The sequence below is a fragment of the Herpailurus yagouaroundi genome, unplaced genomic scaffold, assembly GCF_014898765.1.
Source record: "Herpailurus yagouaroundi ecotype Mexico unplaced genomic scaffold, PumYag 355, whole genome shotgun sequence".
Classification (NCBI taxonomy): domain Eukaryota; kingdom Metazoa; phylum Chordata; class Mammalia; order Carnivora; family Felidae; genus Herpailurus; species Herpailurus yagouaroundi.
Genome location: NW_024412572.1, coordinates 9,110,776 through 9,131,290, shown reverse-complemented (window position 1 = coordinate 9,131,290; position 20,515 = coordinate 9,110,776). Strand labels below are relative to the sequence as shown.

General features: G+C 38.6%; 1 protein-coding gene across 14 annotated transcripts in view; it reads right to left on the bottom strand.

Annotated features, from left to right (window-relative positions):
- Positions 1 to 282: 282 nt before the first annotated feature.
- Positions 283 to 20,515, bottom strand: part of BCL2L13 (BCL2 like 13) — a 92,528-nt gene continuing 72,295 nt past the window's right edge. For all 14 annotated transcript variants that reach the window (XM_040462718.1, XM_040462722.1, XM_040462720.1 and 11 more), the window contains one exon: positions 283 to 6,836. In XM_040462718.1, coding sequence (XP_040318652.1) covers positions 6,018 to 6,836 — 819 coding nt within the window. In that variant the 3' untranslated portion in view covers positions 283 to 6,017. The remainder of the gene's footprint in view (positions 6,837 to 20,515) is intronic.

The window sequence follows — 20,515 nt, the reverse complement described above, 5'->3', positions numbered from 1 at the left end:
CAAATCATTCCTGATCTCACCACTTAGGATCCAGCACTAACTGCTGAGATGCTCAGGGCTACCTTAAAGGGTCATAGCACCAGAGCCTTTTATTTTCCAACAATTTCACTGCTGACTGGGAACCTGAATATGGAGTGTCCTTTGAATGCTAAGATCATGTTTTCAGAACCTGAAGGCAAAGCAAATAAGTGTGTACCTATCAAGACCCCAAGATTATCTGAAATCCCTCTGAAGTCCAAGGCCTAAGATTACCATGTGAATACAAAGAGTCATCCATCAATTATCTTCAGATCTCACTTTATTTCAACCTCCAATGTATTCTCCCCAACACACTGCTTCTAACAGCACAATTCATAGATTTGAATTTTGTTCTTTTCCCCTGATGAAGAGTAGATTGGCCAAAAGGCAGATAACAGGAGGGAAAAGGAGGAGCCAGAATAAACCACAAATAAGGTGAACAAATCAGAGTTGTTAGGAGAGCTAATGGAAATTCATACAGAGAAAGTAAATACATGCACTTAAGTAAAATGCTTGTGTTACCAAAATTACCATTTAATTCCAGTAATTTTGAGGAGATGAGAGCATTAGAACCAATAATAAATTGAACTCAGTCAAGGAATGAGGTAGAGAGAGGCACTTTTAATGTAAAGGAAAAGAGAAATGAAAGCCTAAGATAGCTGGAAAAATACACAAATTCTATCTTTTCCTTTGGTGCTGGCCAAGGACCAACCTATGTAATACAATGTCTTGCTAAAAATCAGGACCCAAGTTATTCCAGACTCCGTTAACAGGGAAGATTGTATTTCAACTTCCTTTTATTCCTGGAACAGTAGTAAAATGTCAAAACTTTTGTTCATAACAATACACTGATTAACCAATTTCTTCTGGTGGTGCAAAAAACTCACTGAGCAAGATCACTATAAAATTTCCCCTTAGAAGTTTGAGAAGGGGGCAAAGATCACCTTAAACCAGCTGCTACTTTTTAACTTATTACAAGGCCTTGCAAATATCCCTGAGAACATCTCCTACCTGAGCTTACTATGAAGCAGCTGCCTGGCTAGAGCTACTGCAGTGTAAACATAAACATCGGGAGGGCCCTGATGGTTTAAATTCACAGGAACATGGCCAGCCAGAGGCTAGTCTTCTGTAAATAAAGGGAAGACCAGGATGTCTTAATATTTTAGTTTCATGACCGTTTCTACTCTCTATGGAGTTCTATGAGGTAACTAAGAAATAGTGACTAAATTTTAAGAAACGGGTATCCTACAGCCAAGGCCCCAGTGTACTGTGGAACTGAGATGTTTCACTGGAAAGTTATCTAGTGTCAGCTTCTGAGCAAGATGTGTCTGTGGCTGTACCTTGCCAGCTCTCAAGTCAGTCACCTCTCGAATGTTGAGAGGCCAATGACTGGCGGTATCCCCCACTTCATCTCATCCCACTTCACAACCCATGGCATAGGCAGGGGGAAAGGTAAATAGAGAAAAGGGAAGAGAAAGCATCAAGGCGCTGTCTTCAAGTCATTTGGTGATGATTCCTGTGTCAGACTGCCTTACTCTTGTTTATAAGCAGAAGTACTTATGTGACACACTAAAAAAGATAAAGATCCATACCAACAATAACTGCACATTCTTTAGCCACAAGGCATCACATTCACTAAGAGAAAATCATACAAGTTCGGAATAACTCTGGACATAACCTTCACTCCTATTTCTGTAGAACATGCTCAAATTTTAGATTAGGCCAGATGGAACTGTTGTACAAATCAAGAAAAAAACTCCCTTTCTTCCAGGGCACAGTCTGGTGCGCCTGGCTGCCCTTGTGCAGTCCATGATTGGCACAACCATTTGTAGAGAGCCTACCAATCCTGCTTGACAGTGTCACAAACATGGTAAAAACCGAAAAAAGCACTAGACTTGGAGTCAGAAAAATCCAGTCACCTTTTCCTCTCCCATGCTAGGCTTTTGAAAAGTCATTAAACTCCAATTAGGTCTCTTCACAGCGTAAGCTGGGGATGAGGACTATGAATATCCATTGCAACTGTGAAGGTGGAATAAGGTACATGATGGTGCACAAGAACAATCTCTGGCAAATTGTAAATGTTCAACTATTGTTAAAATTATAATGCACACTTTTTAAGGAAAAGGATACTCAAATACAGAAAAATATGCACCCTAAACTGAAACCCATCTCACAGTTGAACCTCCTCAGTGATGAATGCTGTAATGGGAAGTTGTCACTAATGGCAGATCTCGTTCCTCCAGAGAAGCTACATTTTTCTGGTATGGTGTTGCTGAGGCTTTAAATGAGATACAGTAGCGCCCCCTCATCCTCCCCAGTGGATGCCTGAAACCACGGAAAATACTGAGCCCTATGTATGTTTTTTTCCCCAAACATACATATCTATGGTAAAGTTAGTTTATAAATTAGGCATAGTAGACATTAACAAGAAAATAGAATTAAGATAATATACTGTGATGAGTTCTGTGAATGTGGTCTTCCTCTCAAACTATCTTATTATACTAATACCCTCATGAGGACATGAGATGACAAAATGCCTACTCGATGAGATGAGTGAGGTGAGCGATGCAGGCACTGTGATGAACCATTAGGCTGCTACTGACCTCAGGATATGGGAGTATCATCTACTTCTGGGCCACGGCTGACTGCTGGTAACTGAACCGCAGAAAACGAAACTGCAGACAAGGGGATTTGTGAGGAAATCAGTTCAGAGGCCAGAATCTGTTTCTGTAAAGGTAATCAAATAGTCTACAGGCCCTCTATGAAATATGATCACCAACTCAAATTTTACCTGTAGTACCTTTTATTTCTATAAGACATCTCAAAATAATTTTAAAATTCTGTGGGTATGACATTTGTCCACATCATGCCTTTTAGAGAAAAAGGCAAAGAGCAGGCATTACTTTTGTATTATTAGAGGGAATTAGCATGAAGGCTGGGGAAATTGATTTCCACAAGGAATTAATGGTAGCTGTACTTCCAAAAAACCACATTCCTGGGTTCATTGTTTATTCTCCCAGGACAGACCCAGTCAAGTAGCTGCATTTTGATATGAGATGGTACAGAAACACAGGTGAGAGGAGGTATCAAGGATGCCTTTGTGTGGTGAACATGTGAACCAGATGGTCAACAGTCGCTTTTCATTTTCTAGAAAGCTTTCTAGAGGGCAATGATGATACAAGAGTCCCTGTAAGGCACACTGTAGACACTGATTTCTATTGGCTCAGAATTATTATTTTAATACAAAGACGATAAAGTGGCATTCTTTAATTCTGGTATTTTTCTCAAGAAACCTTCATTGGTTTTTTACCAAGTTTTCAGAAATCATTACAGTCAATAAAGCAATTAAGAAGAAATCTAGAAAACTTACTAATACAAACTTTTGCTCAATAGTTTAAAGAATGAGGAATGATAAATGGTGATACTCAATTCCACATTTGAGTTCCATAAGCAAGTGAGATTTATCCCTAATCTGCCTTTTTACCTTAGATTTAGATGTAATGTTAAGTTGGGGAGGCGTGGGGGAGAAGAAATGGCCTCTGAGTACCAGCCCCACCAAAAACGAGGGAGGTGGGAGGCTGAGAAATAATTTTTTTAATAAGCAAAAAATAGGAACTGCTGTAAGCAGCGGTCCTCATTAGGGTATTTCCCCTCCAGTGCCAGAGGCAGAGGATAAGGAAGTGAAGAAGCATCAGGCACCCTGACACACTATTATTCAGAACTATCAATGATTCAACCTAGAGAAAGCCAATGGAAACGAGTATTAACCATTACTCAGCAAGAGGCAATTGGCCGAATCACTTTGGGTTAATGTTCAACAGATAGGAAAATAAACCAGCACGTGGCAGCATCCTATCACATGTCTCAGTCTTTCCTTTAGTGGAGAACACAGACCCAAATATCCTAAGCCACAGATCTCCTTGTAGTAGCTCAGAAGTAAACCCGGTTTCTATTAGTGCTTAAATGTGTTCAGCTAATGGGTTTGGGCTCCGGAGTTTAAAAGTGTCAACACTAGAAGGAAAATATTTTATTATAAAAGAGAAAAAAAAAAAAAATCAAGATAACTCACCAGTGTGCTCTTATCCTATGCAAGCACAAAAGCAGGAACTAGAATACAGAGAAACCCCAATGTCGGAGCCAACTGTCAGAGTCCAAGGAGTGAAAACCATCTTTACTACATTAATTCCCATCCTCCCACCTCTTCTCTAGCTACACTAGTCAAGGTGCACCAAAACCCTTAAAAATATCACTCCCTAAGACGCTACAACTCAGAACATACAGATACAGTGCATGATAAAGCTGAATAGACAAACACACTTCAGACCTTTCCTTGACCAGCTTTTAAATAGTACTGCTTTAGGGAGAAGATTTAATTTTAAAAAATAAATTTAAAAAAGAAAGCACATTTAAAACGTCAAGTTTTGGTGATCAGGATAGTAAAGTAATTTTATTACAAATTTCAGGATCTAAAAAGTAATTTGTTACATTTACTAAGATAAATCTGAGATGACCTGTATCAAGCATGTGTGTCCTGCATAGTGACACTGTGATCCTCAGGCATGAAAAGACATGGTCCCACCCCCCCTGCTTTAGGGATGGGATCAGCCAGATGAAAGAAAATTACACTGATTCTCAACTAGCACATACTGATTAGAATCATTTTGTTTATCACTCTGGCATTTGGACTGTAAAGAGTTCAGGGAAGAAGTCTAATTCTTGAACTCTGAAAGCCAAACTAAAATCTCGAGGGTAGCCTCAAGAAAGTCAAGCTTCTCTTTTACTACTTTTTATTTCAATGGTATTTAGGAGACCTTCTGTATTTAATAAGAGTTATGATTCAGTTGGTCTGTAAGCCCAAGTATTAACATCCTTATCACATGGCAAAAGACCACAGAGAAGCTGGCTGACCAGTAAGAAGACTAGGCCAGATAAAGGGAAAACACACTAATGCAGGTTCTAGACAGTGACCATCCAGCAACAGAGATGCTGCTAGCGAGTAACCATAAGCTCCATAGGGTGGCCATACACAAAAGGGCCAGAAGAGACTTTGACAGGCCATCTAAGTCATTCTTCTGCTTCTAAATGAGACAAATGTCCCTCTTTAGCCAGTTACTTGCCTTTGCATTCACAGGCAGGGAGCCCTAGGTCTCTGTTATATTTATTTTTTTTAAAGATTACTAAAGGTAACATCTTTACAAGGTGGAGCCGTAGGAAGCATCAGGGACTTAGTGGGCACAGAGCAAGTGCTCTCCCGTGGGATCTTAACAAAGAACGTGGGGGTGAAGAGGAACGGTGCAGTACCTGAGAGGCAGCAGAGACATAAAGGGAGAGCACCCTCACGCTACAGGACTAAGAAGGTGGGGGAAAAAAGAAGATCCACAAAGGAATGGCTGCAAAACACAGCATGTTGGTCAGGAAAGATGAATTTCCAAGGGCAGGAACAAATCAGTAGCTGAGGAGCCCACAGCTAAGCCCTGTTGGCCTAGGAATTTCTATCGCAGATTCTCTTAAATTAACCCTCTCCCTCTAAAGCTGTGGCTCTCAACGGGAACAATTTTCCCCTCAGGGGACATTTGGCAATGTTGGGAGACATTTTTGGTTGTCACAACTGGGGGAACGGTGCTACTGGTATTTAGTGGGTAGAGGCCACAGATGTTGCTAAACATCCTACAGTGCACAGGACAGCCCCCTACAACATAGGATTAATCATGATGTCCTTGATGGCAAGGTTGAGAAACCCTGTTCTAGAGGGAGGGAGTACTTTACTCAAGAGATTCTGAATTGAGCATGAGCCACGGTCCTTGGAACTTAACAGACAAACGTGAATGCCCTCTACCTCAAGCCCTACTATGTGGATCAATTTATGCCTTGTTGAGCAGAAGTCCCCCATTATCCCAGAGTGTTCCACAAATGTCCAATCAGTTGTTGGTGGATCCAATTCAGTCAGTACAGCTAAGACTTTACATATTTTTTGTCTTCTTTCTCTTCTGAAAGATCTGCTATTTCTTTCTCAGAGCCAGTGCTACCCCAACTGCCACTGCCAGGATGGCAACAGCGGCGGCCCCTCCAAACAGCAGTATAGACTTGCCCTCAGACAGGGGGAAAGCCTTCTCTTCTGCAGCAGGGGAGGGCCCTTCTTGAAGACTCTCTCTCTTTACATGCATCTCCTTTTCACTCAGCAGTGTTTCTGTGGGTTCCAGTGCAGGGATCACTTCCTCTTCTAGTTCAACAGATTCAACTGCTGCTGCTTTTGTCTTCATCAAGTTCTCTTCTTCATCAAGTTCCACAAACAACGATGTAGCAGGGCTGACTTTCTCAACTGCAATCGCTTCTGTGTCAGGTTCCCTCACCTCCAGCACGGAAGTAGCAGTGATATGCGGAAGCAAGGGAGCAGGTGCTTCAGGGAATGCCTCCTGCAGCTCCTTGGTTGGCAAGACTACAGACGCCACAGCAGCCTCTTCCACACCTTCAGGTATTTCTTCTTTTTCCACATGCACAATGTCAGAATTAGAAGAATTGTTCTCGCTCTTCTCTCCAGCCCCATTGCTATCTAAGCTTTTGACTTCTTCAGGATCCATTGCAATCTGTTGCCAGGACTCAGGACCTAGGGACACTGGTAGGCTTTCTGTGTGCCAACTCTGACTGGCTGAGAGTGAAACAGGTAAGCTCTCTGACTGCCAAGAAGTGGTCACAGTAGGAGACTCTGGAGGACTGACTTGTCCAGAGTTGTCACTGGGCAGGATATAAATGTCATTGCTATCTTCTGCAACGATTCCAGGGTATTCCTCCTCCTCTGATTCAAGGTTAAAGACAGTGCCCTAGAAGAGAAGGAAGAGAGTCAATACAAAGAATGGTAAATATATTTAAAATAAATATAAATCTGGATAAAAATTCTTTCCCAAACTGAAGTTCTAGGAATAAATACATTGTTTACAGCTATGTAATTTCTGGATTGAATGCATTTACCTGTAGACCAATGAAGAGGAAGAATTTTTTTTCTTTTATTCATTTTTTTATGAATATAATATATTGTTAAACTGGCTTACATACAACACCCAATGCTCATCCCAACAAGTGTCCTCAGAGGAAGAATTTTTAACAAGATAGTCCTCTGACCAATTTCCTTGAAACTAAAAAACCAAAATGTGATTTTTATATTCAATTCGATGTGTATATATATATACAATGCAATAATTAATGCAAAATAGCAGAGAAAACAAAGGCAAGAAACTTGCTCTCAAGGAATTTATCACTTAGTAAGGCAATGCTATCCGACAGTCCAAGTGCTAGTAAGAGTTCAGCTGGAGAGATGGCAACTTCTTCTGGTGGAGGCTGCAGCAGTCAGGGAGATGCCTGAGAGCTTTGTGGAGAAACCAGCATTTACAGTGGCTATCAAGAGAATGGGTCAGAGTGTATGGTGAAAACCATGGACAAGACACAATACCTGCAAAAGTGTATAAATATAAAAAAGAGGATGTCACAAAAACAGACACTCAGATCAATGGAATAGAATACAGAACCCAGAAATTAACCCACAAACATATGGCCAACTAATTTCTGACAGTAGGAAAGAATATCCAACGGAATAAAAACAGTTTCTTCAGCAAGTGCTGGGAAAACTGGACAGCAACATGCAGAAAAATGAACCTGGACCACTTTCTTACACCATACACAAAAATAAACTCAAAATGGATGAAAGACCTAAATGTAATAAGACAGGAAGCCATCAAAATCCTTGAGGAGAAAGCAGGCAAAAACCTCTTTGACCTTGGCTGCAGCAATTTCTTACTCAACACGTCTCCAGAGGCAAGGGAAACCCAATCAAAAATGAACTATCGGGACCTCATCAAAATAAAAACTTCTAGTCTGCACAGCAAAGGAAACAATCAGCAAAACTAAAAGGCAATCAACGGAATGGGAGAAGATATTTGCAAATGACATATCAGATAAAGGGTTAGTATCCAAAATCTATAAAGACCTTATCAAACTCAACACCCAAAACACAAATAATCCAGTGAAGAAATGGCAAAAGACTTGAATAGACACTTCTCCAAAGAAGACATCCAGAAGGCCAACTGACACATGAAAAGATGCTCAACATCACTCATCATCAGGGAAATACAAATCAAAACCAGAGTGAGATACCACTTCACACCTGTCAGAATGACTAACATTAACAATTCAGGCAACAACATATGTTGGTGAGGATGTAGAGAAAGAGGATCTCTTTTGCCCTGCTGGTGGGAATGCAGTCACTCTGAAAAACTGTATGGAGGTTCCTCAAAATATTACAAATAGAACTACCCTAAAACCCAGCAATTGCACTACTAGGTATTTATCCAAGGGATACAGGTATGCTGTTTTGAAAGGGCACATGTACCCCCATGTTTATTGCAGAACTTCAACAATAGCCAAAGTATGGAAAGAGCCCAAATGTCCATCGATGGATGAATGGATAAAGAAGATGTGTATATATACAATGGAGTATTACTCGGCAATCAAAAGGAATGAAATCTTGCCATTTGTAACTACATGGATGGAACTAGAGGGTATTATGCTAAGCGAAATTAGTCAGAGAAAGACAAGTATCATATGACTTCACTCATATAAGGACTTTAAGATACAAAACAGATGAATATAAGGGAAAGGAAGCAAAAATAATACAAAAACAGGGAGGGGGACAAAACATAAGAGACTCTTAAATATGGAGAACAGAGTTGCTGGAGGGGTTGTGGGAGGTGGGGATGGGCTAAATGGGTAAGGGGCATTAAGGAATCTACTCCTGAAATCATTGTTGCACTATTTGCTAACTAACTTGGATAGAAATTAAAAAATAAATTAATTAAAAAAAATTTTTTTAACATTTATTTATTTTTGAGAGAGAGAGACAGAGCATGAGCAGGGGAGGGGCAGAGAGAGAGGAAGATACAGAATTCGAAGCAGGCTGCAGGCTCCAAGCTGTCAGCACAGAGCCCGACATGGGGCCCGAACTCACAAACCGCGAGATCATGACCTGAGCCGAAGTCAGACGCTCAAGCGACTGAGCCACCTAGGTGCCCCAAAAATAAATAAATTTTTTAAAATAAAAATAAATAAATAAATAATAAAAAAGGGTAACAGTATGTAACCCAGTCTGAGTAGTGTACAATGTACATGAAGAATAGAAATTTCCATTAGGAAAGGGACCCCGGAAAACCTGACAGAGAACTAAGAAATATGGACTTCATTCAACAGGAAATGGTCAATGAAGTGTTTTAGCTACACAAGGACAATCACAGCTCCACTTTAAAATGACTTGAGAGCAGTGGTCAGAGGAACACCAGAAATGTAAGACTCTTGCTTCTCTCTTTAGCAAGAGTCTTGACACAAAAGCAATAAAAATAAATAATGTCAGGGGCGCCTGGCTGGCTCAGTTGCTAGAGCACCCGTCTCTTGATCTCAGGGTCGTTGAGTTCAACAGAGCATGGAGCCTACTTAAAATAAAAAGTTTATTTAAAAAAAATTCACCATCTAGATGTGAAGACTGACATATGAATAATTTCAGTATGATACAGAAAGCTTTAAGACAGGTATATGCACAGGATGATAGCGGAACCTAGAGGAAGAGAGAACGAATGGAGGGTAATGTTCATAAAGACCTAAAGAAAGCTTCACAAAAAGTCTGGGTAACACTCATAAATGCTGCAGAGAGTTTGAATAGAGTATGTAAAGCAAATTAATTCCTATTTTATTTTGTGATTATAGCTGCTATTCATAGGAAGTAGAATAATTTTATTCTTCAATCAAAACTGAAAGCTCTCGGGGGGCACCTGGGTGGCTCAGTAGGTTGAGCGTCCAACTTCAGCTCTGGTCATGATCTCACACTCTGTGAGTTTAAGCCCCACGTCGGGCTCTGTGCTGACAGCTCAGAGCCTGGAGCCACTTCAGATTCTGTGTCTCCTCCTCTCTCTGCCCCTCCCCTGCTCATGCTCTGTCTCTGTCTCAAAAATAAATTAAAAAACATTAAAAAAAATTTTTTTTAAAAACTGAAAGCTTTCTGCATACATTAAGGCTCTAATATAAACCAGTAGTCCCTCTATTAGCCCTACATAAAAAGAAACCAGAAAAGCAACTAAACAAATAACATGATCATACTATCAAGATTCTAACTGCCCCACATTCCACCTCAACCCTTGTTTCAATCTCCTTAGGAAGCCCTAGAGGTCATCAGGGATAGTCTGTGAATGAACATACGCAGAGAGATACAACAGTGGAGTAATTAAAAACACAGTATTTGTAGGAAAAAAGAACTGGTTTGAACCCCAGCTCCACACATACCAGATGTGTATATCTGAAGGCCTTGCTTGCTTAACCATTAAAAAAAAATTTTTAATGTTTATTTATTTTGGCGGCGGGCGGGGGTGGGGGGGCGGTAGGGGCAGAGAGCAAGGAAGACACAGAATCTGAAGCAGATTCCAGGCTCGGAGCTGTCAGCACAGAGGCCCATGCAGGGCTCAAATCCATGAACTGGGAGATCAGGACCCGAGCCAAAGTTGGACGCTTAACTAAGCCACCCAGGCGCCCCTTTGCTTAACCATTTAAACTTCAATTTATTCATAAATGGAATATGAATGCCTTGGTAAGTTTTATAACAAAACTTAGATATAGTATTTATCATGCTTAGCACAGAACCTTGTACATAGTAAGCAATCAATAAATTATGCTGTTTTTTCATTATTATTGTTTTTGTTGTCATTGTTTTTTTGCTACTGTTTTTGGTGTGGTGGTGGGAGAAAGAGTCACATAGACTGAAAAAATTTTAAAACTAAAAGCAATTTGAAACAATACCCTTCCTTGGGTACAAAAAGGTAATTAACATCCTCATCTCTCCTAAATAGAGGTATCACATAACTGGAAAGTAAAAATCTCTCTTTAGAAAATTACAATAGTATAAGGGTGCCTGGGTGGCTCATTTGGCTCAGGTCATGATCTTGCAGTTCATGAGTTTGAACTCTGCGTCAGACTTAGTGCTGACAGCCCAGAACATGGAGCCTGCTTCGGATCTGTGTCTCTCTCTCTGCCCTTTTCCTGCTTGCGCTCTCTCAAAAATAAATAAACATTAAAAAAAATCATTTTTTTAATTACAATAGTATACATCAAACCAATATACAGCTTATTTCTATGGGACAGAACCAAAAGAAAAGTGTGTATTCTATAAATTTTTTACAATGATCATGACTTTGTATAAAAAATTTTTTTAATCTATTTGAAAATAATAAATAAATCTATCTCCATTTTTTTAAAAGACTGTTACATATAAATGGTGGTCTGCTGCCTCCTAGAAACTTGAGATTAGTGGACATTCAACAATCTCAACATGAGCTGTGAAATAATTTGAGTCAGATGAAGAGGATCTCCTGAATATCTTTTGTACATGTCCCTAAAACAAAGGGCAGGGCATATTAGAACACCATTAGAAATTGGTGTTTTTTTTTTTAAATCTTTTATTCTTTTTTTAGTATTAATACACGATAAACACATTCATAAAATTACGTAACCTAACATTCACCATTTTTAGGTGTGCAATTCAGTGGTGCTTAGTATATTCACAATGTGTGCAAACATCACCCCACTTTATTTAATTCCTGAACATTTCCACCATCTCAAAGAGAAAGCTTTTGACAATCACTCCCAATTCTCCCCTCCTCCTTCCCCTGGCAACCACTAATCATTCTCTGCCTCTAGATATGCCTATTCTGGGAAGTTCATATAAATGGAATCATACAATACGTGACCTTTCATGTTTAGGTTCTGTCACTTCACATGTTTTCAAGGTTCGTCCATGTTGTAGTGTATATCAGCACTTTCTTTCTGTGGCTTTGCAGTAGTTCACTAAATGGATATACCACATTTTGTTCATTAATTCATCAGTTGGTTGACATTTGGGTTTTATCAATTGGTTGACATCAGTTGTTGGTTGACATTCATCAGTTGGTTGACATTTCCACCCTTTGGTGATTGTGAATATCCACATATAAGTTTTTGTTTGACCACCTATTTTCAATTCTTTTCAGTACATAGCTACAAGTGAAACTGCTGGGTCATGTAATTCTGTTTAATTTACTGAGGAACTGCCAAACTATTTCTCAAAACAACTGTACCATTTTATATTCCCCCCAGCAATGTAGAAGGGTTCTAATTTCTCCACATCCTAACACTTGTTATTGACCGTTTCATTTTTTTTAACAGTGCCATCCTAAGGAATGTGAGGTGGTATCTCATTTGGGTCTTTATTTGCATTTCACTAATGACCAATGATACTAAACATCTTTTCATTTGCTTATTGTCCATTTGTTTATCTTCTCTGGAACAATGTCTATTTAAATTTTTTTCCCACTTTAAAATTCTATTGTCTTTTTATTATTGAACTGTTAGGACTTTTATCTTTTACTCTTCAACAAAACAAAAAACAAGGGTGCCTAGGTCGTTCAGTGGGTTAAGCATCAGATTCTTGGTTTTGGCTCAGGTTATGATCTCACAGTCTGAGTTTGAGCCCTGCGCTGGACTCCAAGCTGACTGTGCAGAGCCTGCTTGGGATTCTGTTTCTCTCTGCCCCTTTCCTGCTCTCTCTCTCTCTCTCTCTCAAAATAGATAAATAAACTTTTAAAAAATAATAAAATAATATAACTAATTGGGGGCAAGGATGCTTGTAAAAAAGGTTGAGACTAAAGAAAACAGAGGAGGTAAAGTACTAAAGTAACCAGTAGTCTATGCTAGCTAATAATCTTATTTTTTATTTTTAATAAGATCTGCCATTAGTACTGTTCTTCATATGGATTCCTTTCCCAGGCTTAAACTGCATCTAAATGAGACCTTCATAACTATAATCTTATGGGATTTCACCTCTTTTGAATTCTCAGATTTTCATCAGTACAATGGTAATATAAAACCACTCAACAGTTCTGGGACTTTATCAATAATGAATGATAACAGAGTCCCTTTGCAACCAAATGCATCACATAAAGACTGTATACCCACCAACAGCAGAAGTCATTAATTACTGATTGCCAGGAGATACTACTTGTTCTACTGAAGAATACAAACTACAAATAACACTTCTATATCGTTTCTCTATCTTATCCCATTGTTAGTAACTTTATTTTGGCTACCATCTACCTCATCATCTTCCTCTCCCTCTATTTAATCTAATCATAAAGTGCTAACTATATCTGAAAACATTTATTCTTAATGTAGCCTAACATATCAAGATATATTTTTCCCTTCCTCTCAACATTTTCTGCTATCACTCTAATATAAGCAATCATTATTTTTCACCAAAGCCTCCTGTCTCTTTGATGCTGCAATCCAATTTAGAGATGAAAAATAAAAAAACATTTCACCAGTCAGCTAAACCAAAAACCTGGGAGTCATACTGGATTTCTCCTATTCTTGAAAGTAGTTTGCTTCTCATTGTTGGGAATTGTGCTATATAAATGGTAGTGACAAAACACTATAATCTCTGTCCCCAAAGAGTTTAAAACCTAGTGAAGGAGACAAACACAGAAGAAGAGAAACTTATTTGGGGATTCATGGAAAGCTTCTTAGAAGACAGAGAATAACAGGGGTATCTGGCTGGTTCAGTTGGTGGAGCATGCAACTCTTAATCCCAAGGTTGTAAATTTGAGACCCACACTGGGTGTAGAGATTACTTAAAAATAAAATCTTTTTTTTTTTTTAAGTTTTATTTATTTGAGAGAGAGACAGAAAGAGAGGTGGGGGAGGGGCAGAGAGTGAGGGGGAGAGAGAGAATCCCAAGCAGGCTCCGTACTGTCAGCACAGAGCCTGAAGCAGGGCTTGAACTCACAAACTGTGAGATCATAACCTGAGCCAAAATCAAGAGTCAGACACTTAATCGATTGAGCCCCCCAGGAGTCCCCCAATTTTTTTTTAATGTTTATTTATTTTTGAGAGGGAGAGAGCAAGCAGGAGCAGGGAAGGGCAGAGAGACAGGGACAGAGGATCTGAAGCAGGCTCTGCGCTGACAACAGAGAGTCCAAGGCAGGGCTGGAACTCAAGAACTGTGAGATCATGACCTGAGCCAAAGTCAGATGCTTAAATGAGCCACCCAAGTGACCCTTAAAAATAAAATCTTAAAAAAAAAGAGAGAAGAGAGAACAACAGAGCTGGATTCGAGCCCTAAGTTGGGTGTAGAGATTACTAGAAAAAAATAAAATTAAAATAAAATGAAATAAAATAAAATAAAATAAAATAAAGCTGTATTTACCTATCTCTTTGCCAGAACACAATTCTAATTAGTCATGCAAATCCTCTAACACTTATTACAAAGGGATTTCTCTTTGCCATATAATTTTCTTTATTAAATATATATATTTTTTAAATGTTTATTTGAGAGAGAGTGTGTGAGCAAGTGGGAGGAGGAGCAGAGAGAGGGAGAGATAGAATCCCAAGCAGGCTTGAGCTGTCAGGGTAGAGAGCCCAACACAGGGCTTGATCCCACGAACCATGAGATCATGACCTGAGCTGAAACCAAAAATTAGACACTTAACCGAATGAGCCACCCAGGTGCCCTACCACAAAACTTATATACTCAAAAGTTTATCTGTTTATTAAATCATCTCTTCAAGGAGTTCCATTTATGAAAACCAGAAATAAAGGCTCATATAAAGAATAAGTTTATAAGGAGGGGAAAAAGGTAGTAAAGAAGAGTAGTAATAGTATAAAGTAACATAAAGTTCATAATTATCCCTATTGACTTTAGTACACTTGTTTATTTATTTGCTTTCTCAAAATCTCCAAATGAGAAACTAAGTATGGTTCAGCAGCTTTATAATCCTCAATCTTCAAAGCCTTGCAAAGTAGCTAAAAAGAAGGGTAACGAGGCATTGCTTAAGATTAAATCTTTTTTTCTTCACTACTGAAACTCAACATTTAAAAACTGGGTACTTGGAACGCCTGGGTGGCTCAGTCAGTGAAGCATCCAACTCTTGATTTCAGCTCAGGTCACGATCTCACGGTTTGTTGAGTTTGAGCCCCACATCAGGCTCTGAGCTGACAGCAAGGAGCCAGCTTCTTGGGATTCTCTCTCTCTGCCCTCCTGGCTTGCACTCGTTCTCTCTAAGTAAATAAATAAAACTTAAAAAAAAAAAAAAACAAACACTAAACTGGGCTCTTTTTGTTAAGTGAAGAGGAAAAAACTGGAAAAGAAAGTTAACAGAATTATGCTACTAAATGAACCAATCACAGTGTGCCACCCCAAGAAGTAAAACTACCGTTTTCTCAAAGAAATTGCATTTCAAAGTTACAGAAAATAGTCAAAGAACATCAGTTACTCCACTACAAGCAACCTAAAACAATATATTCTTGGGGCGCCTGGGTGGCTCAGTCGGTTAAGCATCCGACTTTGGCTCAGGTCATGATCTTGCGGTCCGTGAGTTCAAGCCCCGCGTCGGGCTCTGTGCTGACAGCTCAGAGCCTGGAGCCTGTTTCGGATTCTGTATCTCCTTTTCTCTCTGGCCCCGGCCCGCCCCCCCCCCCCCCGTTCATGCTCTGTCTCTCCCTGTCTCAAAAATAAGTAAACGTTAAAAAAACAAAAAACAATATATTCTTGTTCACTTTCCAAGGACATTTTCACATTTTCATCTAAAAACCTCAAAAAAAATTGCTTCTAACCACCCCTACCTCCCAACTGAATTATTTAGAAGATAAGGAATGTAATTTCTTACGTTGTTTATTCTTAGTCTTAGAATCACATCTGCTCTCATTCTGTTCACACTCTACAAATTTTGTAATCTGTTTTTGTGCCGCTTCAAAAGACGTACAGTACAGCTGGATTCACAGAGCAGCCTACAATTACAGAGCTCTTCAAACAGAAGGGTTATTCAAGGGTCAGAGCGGTCTTAAGTGCTCATTGATAAGAATTCTCAAAAAGTTAACTTATCTGTACTTCTAAAAACAGAAACTCTCATAGCAAGAACTGATTAAAAAAGCAAAAACAAAAGAACCATAATACAGAAGGTAAAAATTTTAATCCTCAGAAAGACCTTTGCTACTTTTTCTTTAGGGATGTAAGCCAAAACAAATGAAATGGAAATTTCAAAACTTCCATCATGAAGAAATAAGGGAAAAGTTAACAAACTGAAATAGAATTTACTGTAAACATTTTGCTTTATTTTTAACAGCTTAAAGCTAACAAAAGAGTTAAGAACACTCTTTGTTCCCTTGATCAATAACTCTGTCAAATTACAACTTTGGAATAATATATTGCTCAGAAGTCAATTCAGACTTAATTGTTTTGTTCCTTGCTGTTATGGCCTTTGCTATCTTATAACTTATTTCTGTACTTGGAACATGACATTTTAATGAAGATTCACCAAAAATTTTGTGCTCTTATGTGAGAAGCATTAATGAAAGACTGACACTGACACTTTTACTCCTGGGGCCAATTCATATAAAGCAAAAATATAAAAATAGAGGCCTCTCTCTTAACAATTCCTGTTATTAGTGAAGAGTAGGCTTTCACTGAAAGATAAAAGACTTCTCTGGATAATACTTTACATAAAATTTACTGCATTGGAGAGACTAACATCTACAGGTAATATTAGAGCCATTCCAACAATCTAAAATCATTTTTAGCACAAAATATTTATATTGTTGGAAATATTTTTTAGTTCCATTGATTAAAAAAAACAAAAAGGAGTAACTTCAAGTGCTCAAAAACATAAAACTAATTTGGATCAACTATCAGAGTTTAAATATGCACAAAGAATCAGAGAATTGTATCTTTAAAAAAAAAAAAATAGATAAAGCCCAGAAAGATTAAGTAACTTGCCCCAAGGCCTCTTAGCCTGCAAAGAGAACTGGATGTCAATAACAATAGGTAGCCCTTATGTGACTCTTACCATCTGCTCTTCTGAAGATTTTACTTATATTAATCTATTTAAACCTCACAACTCTGTGAGGTATGCCTTATTATTATTTCCATTTTACAGATGAGAAAACTGAAGGAGGATAAGTAAAACTGAGGAGGATAAGTAATCCATTCAGTCATGGAACTAAATTTAAGCTCAGGCAGTTTACCTCTAGGGACCATGCTTTTATCAATTACTTAACTACTTAACCCCAACTCTTAGGCTGAAGTCCCCTGGTTACCATACAGCAAGTTTACAGCAAGAAGCAAATAGAAAAGGCTATTCTTGGAATTTTCTTCAAGCAGTACACAAAACCCTTCAAATAGAACCCAAGCAAATAAACCGTTCAAATAAAAAGGGAAAGAGAGAAGAACCCGAAATATGGAGACAAGGGGGAATATTTTTAAATAAATATAAAATGAAATATAAATGTAACTTTGGTTTTGGTGATAGGAACAAAGTAAAAACAGCTTGCAGATCAAAGAACCATTTTTAAAATGTGCGGCAGCTACTTTATTCTACCTGTATTGACTACGTTTTGCTTCCTTCCCCCCGCAGCCCCCACCTTTGGTTCACATCAGTTACAAATTATTTTGTCACTTCAAGCAGTATTTTACCCTGAGAGTCATAGCTGCTGATAAACTGAGCTCCTTACAGACTTAACTTTCCCATCTGAAGATGCTTTGGCAGAACTCCATTCCCTCATAAACTCATCTAGGGACTCACCTCCCCTAAGAAATACCAACAAACCTTTATCATTACTTCTCAGTCATCATGTAATATCTATTTCTCAAGTACTCCCCTTAAAAAATAAAAATAGATAATTGCTATTCTAACATTCAAACAGGATATTAAAAGCCTCTTAGATCACTACAAATCTAAAATAAGAAAATAAGAAAATGGAAAATGCGAAAGAAATTCCAGAGAAGTAATTTTCCACGTAATATGATGACCAAGACCCACAAAAATATATTTTGGAGCACAATGCAGTAAATGCTCACACTCACATATAAAACATACAGATTTCATGAAACAGTACTTATCCTCATTACACTAAAATCATTTCAGTTGCAAAATCCACTTATTGATTTTAGATCACAAACTGTGTCACCTCCCACAGTATAAAAACTCTGTTCTAACAAATTCTTACCTAAAAGTTCCCAAAAGACAGTCTTCAAATATCCCTGATTAAAAACAAAAACCTTTTTGTGGCTTTCTATTCTTAAAATAGAAACAAGAAGCTTTAAGTCAAAGAGAAAAAAGACAAAAATAAATTTTATTCGAACTACTTAAATATTAAATATTATGGTAGACATCAGATGACATTTTCACCAATAATTTCTTATGTAATTTAAAACTAAATCTTTCATAAGTATTTAGTTTAGTACATGACATAGGAGAAAATAAAAGTGAAGCCTTACCACAGTGGATTTGTACTGCCCTTTTCAGGAGACAGACTTACTTCTTTCTAATGTAGCAACACAATCCCAGGAAATGAAAGACCGTGAGAAAGAGGAGGGAGGGAACAAGGGATGAGTCAGGGAGAATCGTAATATGCCAACGAATCTGTGCCCTACGTGCACTGCAGGGCAATTAAAAGTCAGAGTCAAAACGCAAAGGAATCATCAGACTCAGGAAGAGGAAAAAAATACACGCTCTTAAAGACATATCTGAAAACTTGACATTTGTAAAAATGTAACATTTTCACAAAACACTTTTATATCATTATTTATGTGAGATAGAGAGCTAATCTTTCTATTTTCTAATTGATAAAACTGAAGTTCAAAGAAGTTAAATGAATTCCCCCCAAAACACAAGGCAGAGCTGGGGCCACAAATTCATTTTGTGATTTCCAATCCTGTTAACTCACCACTCTCTGGCAGGTAAAAAAAGAAAATAAAAAGCCCTATCTTGTAATTCTAATGTCAATATAAACAGTAATAAAAAATTATAATCCAGTTTAACTCTGAAAAGCTAACTGCTAATTACAATTAAGGTGTGTATTCCTAATTGAATTTATATTTCTAATTGCACCCCAATTAATCACCCCCTCCTTGTATCTCTGAACACACCTATCTCATAGCATGTAACATGCTACACATGGTTACTGACATTTATATCCTCTCAACCAGCTCTGAGCTCAAAAGTAGGACCTATATTTTATTTAACTTTTGTATACTTAGCATCTAGCATCGTGCTTACCATAACATATGCCGCCATCAAGTAAGGTCTACTGCATATTGAAAATTAATCTCTGAAGGGCTTAAAAAGTATAGAAATTAACTTATTTAATTAATCTTCACCAACTCATTGTAAATGGGCTGACACTATTAGAAACTAGACTTTATAAATAAACTGAAGGATATTCGGGGAAATGATTCATCTAAGGCCATGTAATTAGACAGTAATAAACACTCCTAGGCCATACTCCTTCTCAAGGAAAACCAAGACAAAGTACACGAACTGGTGATACCTACAAGTATTGCTCCACAGAACAGGAGCCTCAGTTTCTATTCCACACAGTCATTTCAAAGGAATTATAAAACTATATTTTGACCTCACATGATGGTGAGTATCAGTAATCAGTAATTAGGATCAGAAGCAGATTGAGAATCTTTCACATCTAAGATATAGAAATTGTAACTATATGACTAATGTCCCAGTTTGAGGAATAATGCCCATGGATAAAGTAACTAAAAACAAAATGATACAGATCCTTGTAAAGCCTCAGCTTGATGTCATTTTAACTTCTGGTTTCTGGGAGACCAGTAAGAAGCCTGGAAATTGCCACTCCACCCTAACAACAAGTAAAAAAGCTGACCAAACGGAGAAATCTGTGACTCTGCTTAGATCTGTAAGAGAACTGAGGTCACAGAGCAAACCGTTGCCCCCAAGACAGGAGTGACCAACAGGCAACACAGGGAATCACAGCTTAATAGAGGAGAAACTCATGAGCAGTAACCTCCCCAGGAACCAGTGCCTAGTTAGGGAAATGAACTGGAGCTGTCTAACTGCTGGAGGCTCAGGGTGGACAAAACTGAGAGATAAAACTTCAGACAGCCTTTCAGTTTCCGGTTCTGCATGTAAGGAGCTAGAAAGTCACCACTCTACCCAAACCAGTAAAACGCTGAACAAACTGAAAAATCCACAACTATTCGAGGATCTGTAAGTAGAGAGGTGATGGCACAGGGCAAACTACTGCCCCCAAGACTGGAGAGACACACAGAAGAATATGGGGAATCACAGCTTACCAGGCTGGGAATTGTGCAGGGGATGAGCACTGAGGTAGGCAAACCTGAACTATAATTGATGAATTGCTGGAGGCTCAGTGTGGCCAACACAGAGTTTAAAACTCCAGGAGGGGGGCGCCTGGGTGGCGCAGTCGGTTAAGCGTCCGACTTCAGCCAGGTCACGATCTCGCGGTCCGTGAGTTCGAGCCCCGCGTCGGGCTCTGGGCTGGTGGCTCGGAGCCTGGAGCCTGTTTCCGATTCTGTGTCTCCCTCTCTCTCTGCCCCTCCCCCGTTCATGCTCTGTCTCTCTCTGTCCCAAAAATAAATAAACGTTGAAAAAAAAAAATTAAAAAAAAAAAA